The sequence below is a fragment of the Watersipora subatra genome, chromosome 9 (assembly GCF_963576615.1).
Source record: "Watersipora subatra chromosome 9, tzWatSuba1.1, whole genome shotgun sequence".
Lineage (NCBI taxonomy): Eukaryota > Metazoa > Bryozoa > Gymnolaemata > Cheilostomatida > Watersiporidae > Watersipora > Watersipora subatra.
The window spans coordinates 55,618,957-55,627,363 of record NC_088716.1 but is presented as its reverse complement, the minus strand read 5'-3'; the positions used below and the strand labels follow the sequence as shown (position 1 = coordinate 55,627,363).

The 8,407-nt window shown below is 37.0% G+C and overlaps 1 protein-coding gene across 1 annotated transcript; it reads right to left on the bottom strand.

Moving 5' to 3' along the window:
* Positions 1–1,359: 1,359 nt before the first annotated feature.
* Positions 1,360–7,874, bottom strand: LOC137403655 (leucine-rich repeat neuronal protein 1-like). The gene is made up of 3 exons (XM_068089637.1): positions 7,763–7,874; positions 4,043–4,262; positions 1,360–3,378 (listed from the first exon to the last, which is right to left on the bottom strand). Exons 2-3 carry the CDS (start codon positions 4,188–4,190, stop codon positions 1,490–1,492), a joined length of 2,037 nt encoding a protein of 678 aa, XP_067945738.1. The 5' UTR covers positions 4,191–4,262; positions 7,763–7,874; the 3' UTR covers positions 1,360–1,489.
* Between the last annotated feature and the right edge of the window lie 533 nt (positions 7,875–8,407).

Sequence of the window (8,407 nt, the reverse complement as noted above, 5' to 3'; positions counted from 1 at the left end):
TTTTAGTTGGTGTAAAGAAGTTGTCTTCTCGGTAATAATAGCTTTTTAGGAAGAGTATGCAACTACCGATAGGTTGTTGTTCTGATGTGTCAGTGTTATTTGGTGCATCAGCTTGATATTCAATGGCTTGACAGCTGGATGTAACTTGCATGTTTTTCTAACGGCACTAATACTCCTCTTCCTTCTTCTCTCTGTCTTATTCTCCTTTGCTCTCTGAAAGTATCGCATATCTTAGGTTTGGTTTTATGGCAAGTTTTCAAAATATTCTGCTATTAGCTATCATTTGTCAAAAAGCTACTATTGCTACTATTAGAATTAAATAATAACTTCTGTGAGTTTAGACAGTGTGATTAAAATGCAAATCTGCTAAAAAAGTTTGGATGAGCTATCAAACGCAACTCAATTTTTTACAATGATTTGAATAATGCTTAATTATCTTTAGCAAAATTTAGTTCTTTTAGAACATTGTGCAAAGTTTTTCTACAAATGCTGCTAACTTCATAGTTTTATTAACTACTACTCATTTTTGCTTACACACTTTGCTTTATCAATCTCAAAACGTTCCATGAAAGTGTTTCGTTGATAACTTTGCAAACGAGTTTTAAGATCATGTACAAGTGGCTATCCTACAATTAGTGAAACTATCACAGTTTTTTAAAAATTTCTTTCAAAGAAGCTGCTTAGGAGATGGCTACATCTTATGAACAGTCTATTTCCATTATGTCACTAGTGTTGGGACACGGTTTATTTTTATAATGGCACTAGTCTTGTTGTATTGTCTATCCCAGTTTTGGTACACAGTCTATCTTTCAAATTCCACCAGTTTTCGAAATTTATAGACTTTCTGGATGTCGAAAATGGCGATACACAGTTTATGATAGTACACATTCTAGGTAGGTTTTTGGTGTAACAAGCATTGATATACATACGGCCTTTTTCTATAATGCCAACAGTCTTGGTACACAGTCTAAGTTTATGATACTACTTTTCTCAGCCGCAGTCAATCACTGGTTGTATAACTTACAGTTTCCTAACTAATCCAATGAGTTTTAAGAAAAAGTGTAGCTCAAGTTCTTTCACGGACTTATTTACCATTCTAGTTGATGCAGTAGCTAGCTCCAGTTTTATTTTGTGTTGACATATTAGTATATGAGATTACTTGGGCTTTTTATGATTATTTTTAGATTATCGTTTGCGGTGTTATTATTATTGTTGTTATTATTATTATTGTTTGACCCGCATAAATTTACCCAATTGATCCAATATCTAAATCACTAAATATCTAAATTAATGAATTAAACAAAGCGAATCTTACGTCAGCATCCAAACTTTACATCTGTGGTAAAAGGACAACTATAATAATAACACAGCATAAACTTTATTTCATGACATATATAACTTATTATGTACATATATACTCAAACATAGAAATTGTACAGAAAAATAAAAACAGTAATTTAACACAAATAGCAAAGTACTATCTTTTCAATTATGTCAGTTCATTATCACAAAGTGGCACTGTCGTTGGGTTGTAGCATTGCTCTAGAGTCATATGAGGATTGATTTCACTCGCAGCAGAAAGGTCGTTCTTTTGTCGTAAGTATACAATCTTACTACGCTTACGCCTTTGACATCGTTTATATGTAAATGTGCAGGCAACTACCAACATCGCTGTTAAAGCAATTACAATAAGTACAATCATAACAGTGTTAGTAGCTATTCGCGGCACATTTTTGGTAGAAATTTGTCGAGAGTTGTCCACCTCAGCCGTATCAGTTCGACTTTCTGGAAGCAGGTGAACTGTTAGGCACGAGTGTTCGAGCCTGTGGTGGTAGAGAAGACAAACCACATAGTCTGTATCTGGAGTGAGACCTTCAAGGGTATGCTGGGTGATTCCAACTGGAATAACTACCTCTTTAGTGTTGCCATCGCTTGTGCCGTATGAAATCACTGTCGAACCTTGCGTGTCATCCCATTTGAAAACCACAAAGGTCTTGGACACAGTTAGTGTGGTGAGTAGAATGATCGAATGAGTCGCCCTTATTTCTACAGAAGCAGAGTTTGAGCTGCCATCTGCTGAAGCGGCAAGACACGTGTAGACCCCGGTGTCGCTGTGCTGTATCGCTGGCAAGTGTAATACACCATCTTCTGAAGTGATGTTCTCCGTGAATTCTGTCGTCTTTTGCCAGCTGAGTGACACACCACCAAGAGTTCGACATTTGAGAAAAAAATCTGTTCCAAAATTTACTGAAACGCTGTTTTCAGTTTGTAAAAATACGATCGGTATGCAAGCTTGTTCTAGCTGGGAGTCCGATAACTGGTACAATGTTGCCCATTTCACGGCATGCGGACCCGCACAGACTATCTTGTCACCATCTATTACATTTACGGTTGTATTTCTCAGCCACTTCGCAAAACAGCCACATTCAATTTTGTTGTCATAAAGGCTGAGTTCTCTTAAGGATGGAAGATTGACACGGAGAGTCTCATCCAGCCCTTGGAGAGAGTTTCCATGCAAATATAAAAACTCAAGTTTTGTACAATTGTCAAAAGACGCGGGGTGAACAAACTCTAGTTGAGGATTTTCGAACATCTCCACCTCTGACAGCTCAGGCAAATTCTTAAAGGCGCCTTTGTCAATGACCCGAAGGCCTGGCATGTTGGTAAATGAAACTGTTTTCAAATTGGGCAAGTCTTTAATTGAATTTGTATTGAAAGAAATGATTGGATTACTGTTCATATTTAATATCGTAAGATTCCTCAAGGTCTGCAGTATCTCAGCTGGAACTGTCAATAGGTGGTTGTCATCTAAGTATAGCTCACGAATGCTCAATTGAAAAAACGCATCCGGATGTATCTGGCTGAGATTGTTTTTGGACAGTTTGAGCCTTTCGAGTCGAAGCAGTTGCGTGAGGTCTCCTTCTTCGATGCTTTCGATCTTGTTGGAACTCAAGTCTAAATCCCTGAGAGAGAGGCCGATGCTATTAAACAAGTTGCCATCGATTCTTCTCAAGTGATTCTTATCAAGTTGGAGAATTTTGAGGCTCGTGTGAAACTGAAACGCGTTCCTTTCAATGTAAACAATAGAGTTTCCACTTAACGATAAAAATTCTAATGATTTTAGCTCTTTGAATAGGGAGGCTTGCAAAGTTTCCAGATAATTATCGGACAAATCAAGAGCTCTCACCGATTGTAATTGTTTGAAAAACGCCTCGAGTGCTCCGACTTGATGTAACTTTAATTGATTGTTTGAGAGATCAATGTATAACACGCTAGAGAGGTTGAGCCGGCTCAGTGTTTCAATTCGTAGCTGGTTGCCTCTTAGCACCAGCGCTTCTGTGTCTATCGGTACTTTGTCCAGGATCGCTAAGTCTCTGTCTAAAACACAGGAAAGAGAATTTTGTTTAGAGATGTTCCCTCAACGCTCCGAATCAATGCACCGACAGAGTAATATCCTCTAACTAAATGGCTAGTCAGTTAGAGTCAGCGAGAATTCTTAGCAGTTAATTATAATCAAGATCCCTTGAGGCATGCGCTGACGACATTTTTATGGATTTCAATAATTCACATACCAAATCCTTCAAGGATCCTTAAATGATTTTGCATTCAAACTATTTTACTATGCAAACTTCAGAATCAATATAAATATTTTGCTTTAAACGTAGAACAATGCATAAGAATACTTAGAGCAAGCATATTTGAACAGTCTGTTTGGGTGGCAAAATAAGAAAAAATCATGAAAAACTGTTCATCATTATAATTTACATTATTTGGAGAAAAAGGAAAAATTTTTTGGATACCAGAATTGCCTAGATTAGAAAAGATGACCCTCTCTCAGAGATATGTATATACGTATTTAAAGACCTCTAAGACAGCTGCCTATTAAAAAGAATTAATAGCAAAGCTTTAATTCGGCACCAAGAGCTGGTTTTGGAATAAGAAAAATCATAAATACAAAAGTGAAGAAAAGCCTCTTTGAAAACATGACGAGTTGTGGTGCAAGAGCGTATCTACAAAGTTTGCACATTTCATATTATCTTACCTTTGCAGTCAACTGCATTCAGTATGGTTTGGAGTGGCTCTAGCTCCATCTGGTGGCAAACGCATCTCATAGGACAGAATTCTGGTGTCCACTCGCCTCCGCACCAGGATATTACTACTCCTATTAGGATATATACCCAACCTTTCATCTCTGTGTCTCCTCTTTATTTCTTGAGTTTCACTCCGAGTCAATTCACCGTTCCTCCGCTCTTCAGCTGCTCCTAATCACGAGAAAGTAATCAATCACTAGCTAAACTAAAACTCTCTCTAGTCTTATGTCAAGCTCACACCTGCTATCATCCTATTTCCATCGAGTTATCATTTTCTGTGTTTACTGAAAAGTTAGAATGATAAGAACTCTTTCTGATAAAGATGAGCTCGCACAAAATTGTAGTAGATTCTATCAGAAAGTATCGGTATTTTTCTATCATTTGCGATTGTTTTTGCTGTTTGAGGTGATTTGACTGCCAAGATGTTTCAAGATTATAATCGACAAAACTTGATCACGGTTAAAACACTTAGATCAAGCGAAAGTGCGATCATGTCGTCAATAATAGCAAAGAGACCTACAGAATAGAGACGCGTAACGCTGTAACTTGAAGACGATAGCCGATATGAGCTGTAGCAACAACAGCAACTAGTGATGTCATTTCACATGAATTTTTTTTTCTGAGAGTTTTAACCGCGATCAAGTTTGATTGATTTTAATCCTGAAACATCCTGGCAGTCAGATCACCTCAAAGATCGAAAACAATTGCAAATAATAAAAAACTATTAATACTTTTGATAAAATCTACCAAAACATTGTGACAGTTGTCTCTAAGTGATGGTCTTTGAGGACATATTTGCAACAATTGTAAAAACATTATTTTACTGACCTACTCAGGAGTACAGCCAACATTCAAATTTTAATGTGATAAACAGCCAAGAAAAACTGATGTAGGTGTTGAGATTAATTGGATGGCAGAGACCAGCAGAGAGTATACTAGTGTCTACTTCATAGATAATAACCAATTAGCGTGACAGAGTATCACTTGCATCTTAACATAGGTTTGGCAAGTATTGACTAGTCTTGTAAAATCTCGAGAACTTTGGCTCACGATTGCAATTAATTTTTCAGGCATCTTTGAAAAAGTTTTTATCATCACTCCTGTTGGATCCCACAGCGACGTAATCATGAACTTCATGCCAAAACACATTTGGCATTGTGCCAAGTCTCAACACACAAAGTAGAAAGTACTTCACAGTAAAGACGATCTTCAACAACTGTATGTATTTTGTTTTATAGTTGTAAGCACTAGCTGCGATATGAAACTGAACATAAATAATAGTCAAGCTAGCCGTGATTTCTCCATGACAGATTCTTCTCACCCTCCTTATGTCTAAGAATGCGTCTGCAAAATGTCGCCTCTATGATAGCTCTGAAGTCATTATAAAAGTTATCTCGCAAATCAATGCCAGTGTTTGCCTAATAAGACATGGCAGTCCTCCTTTGTTACGAGTAACTCGTGGATGACCCTCTATGTTTATGAAGGACTAACGATCTGGAACGGATACAGGCCTGCTGCAGCAGATATGGTAAGGCAAGAATGACACCGAGTAATTGGCGTCAGAGTGTTAAATTACTGGTGATTATGAACATAGAGAAGAGGTCTGCTGATAGCTGTCGGAGTATCAGCTCTGTAATTGCATTACTCGACGCAGAGATACGGTCATTAGCAGAGGTTGATTGACAGCATTGTTGAGGACCATATAGAAAACAGCCATTGATTACTTCTTAACTATAAGGAGAACTCAATGCGAGGCATTATGTCTAAAGTTAGAAAACTAGATTAGAGATTTGTATGACACCAGATAGATATGACAGCGGAAATTCATCAGTTGGTCGGGTGAGATATATATATATATCTTGCTGCGAAAAACTGTGTACATACAGAATGAAACTAATTAATTAGAAGTCGCTACAAAATTGCTTCATGCTATTGTGCTCTTCAGGATACGATCGGTGATTGCCACCCGAAGAGGGTAATAAAGCGATACAATTTTGTATCGACCTTTAGCTAAGGGCTAATTAGTTTTTTTTACACATTCAAGACTTCAAGTATATATTATTATAATGTAGGCCTATATATATGTATATATATATATTACTTTATTGGCAATAAAAGATATATATAAATATATATTTGTATACGCTGTATTTATTTCTCTCTGTAAGAGGATAAACACATGTTTATGTAAAGTTATACCAATGTTGTGTTGAGGGAGAATATATTACTTTTTTCTGAAGTATGGATAAAATATTGGCCCATAAAAAGATGTTATAATCACTGTTATCCAGATTAGCTTAGCCAGGCAGTCTATAATAAAGATTAATTACTCATTTGTGGTTTGTGAGGCGATGTAACGGCTTCAACAATTGGAATAAAAATCTAGGTTTTTGCTCTGAGATACCATTTCTAAAAGGTTTGTCTAAAAATCATTGAGAGCAGTACTCTCTACTTTTCCTTATATTGACAGTAATTCATGAGCCAAATAAAGAATTTCTGATTATTTCTAATTCACTACATTATATATTTTATGTGTTACCGACAAACACTCAAAGACTGTCTCTAAAAACCCATGCTAACTTTAATGCAATATATATTTTAAATATTGCCAACAACCACTCAAAGACTGTCTCTGAAAACATGTAAAATAACTATTAATTTTAAATATAATTATGTAGCTCAAAATTGCTATTCATACCTACAGCTTGACTTGAGATAACTAGACAATGCCTGTCTTCATTCTGACTTCTCCAACTCTAGACCGAAGCTAAAGGTTTGACTCACAAAGTAATACAGCTTTAGTGACACGCCGAAGCTTTTACGACGCTTGCTTTCTGGAAGCATGTAAACGGGCTGAACATCTCACCATAAAGCTGTGTGATTAACATGCGAAATTTAACATTCTTGTAAAATTCTTGATTGATGAACATCGCTAGAAAGCGCCACTAACAGTCTACAGTCATTTATCACCCATGTAATAGTTTATTTAATTGTTAAAACGGACCAAGATGACTTAAAACTCCATTTAGAAGCAAAGTAGAGGACGATTGTCAAAGTTACTGTATGCTTTCCTTTACCAGGTAGGAGTAGGAGTTGTAAGACAGTTGTACAATGGCTGCTCGGCACTTGTATATAGAAAAACTTTTGCCATAATTTTTTACTTTCATTCATTTGGTTTTGGCAGCGGTGACAGCAAAGAATGTGTAAATAATGAAGAGAACTGAAACCAGGTTTTAATTCATGCCTGACCAGAGGTTGACATGAGTTGTGCAGTTGAAGGCGTCTTCCACCTGATCTGCCATACTAGCTGTGGTTTTGCATATTCGCAGCTTAAAAAGTGCCTTGAATTTGTGGTAAAACTGACAAAATGTTTTATAAAAAAGCAAAATCATGCAATGGAATGAGAATAATTTATTGAGGCTATTTTTAACCCTCAAGTCTTAATAAAATCAGTTTTACTCACAACATTTCCTTTTCAGATCGTCACCTTCCAGATTTACTTGAATCCAATAAGAATTGAGTTTCAACCTCAAATCTTGCATTATGAGCTTTTTTGAGAAAAAATCTTACAACCGAAAAATTGAAGAAATCTTTTGGAGCAAAATCTTCATCTTTATAAAATTTTTACCTGAAACAATCTCGCACAAGCTTTCAGTATTCTGACAACAAACCTTTTATATCTTTTGAGGATGAGCTGATTGTTCTCTTATGCTGTCTTTTCTGTCTGCCTGTTTGTGTCGCTGCTATGTTGTCTCTAGCGCTCTCTTACAGCCTTGATTACCTCATTAACAACTGCAGCTGATTCCTGCCCTTGGCAAGCGCGATACAGCCCGCACCCGATTCGTCGCTAGGTTCAGCCACCTGCTCCTATTGGTCGGAATGTTGCCCAGCGAGAGACTGGTTAGGGACACACGCAGCCCATGAGTTGAATTATTTATCAGGCTCTCATAATCGACTTTGAATGTGAGAACTCTTTGTTTGTCAACTGAGGCGGTAATCGTCAGCCTAGACTTGTATCTCTTTCAAGTTGCTCGCAGCTAGGTGTCGAGTGTGAGTTGAGGCGTAAAGAAAAAGAATTGATGCTCAGCTGGTGGCATGTTGGCCAGTTCAGCGCGAGCAACAAAGATGACATAGAAGCATAGCAAAGCCCGAGGGACAGGGAGTATGTATAAGGTTCGACTGCTAGCATGGTTAACAGAAGCACGCTGTCTCCTGACTGAGTGAAAGATATAAAAACGTATATGATTATTACTAATAGCAGAAATCTATGTTTCAATGTGTTTGAACTAAAATCTGTAAACTAAACTCTGAAAGTT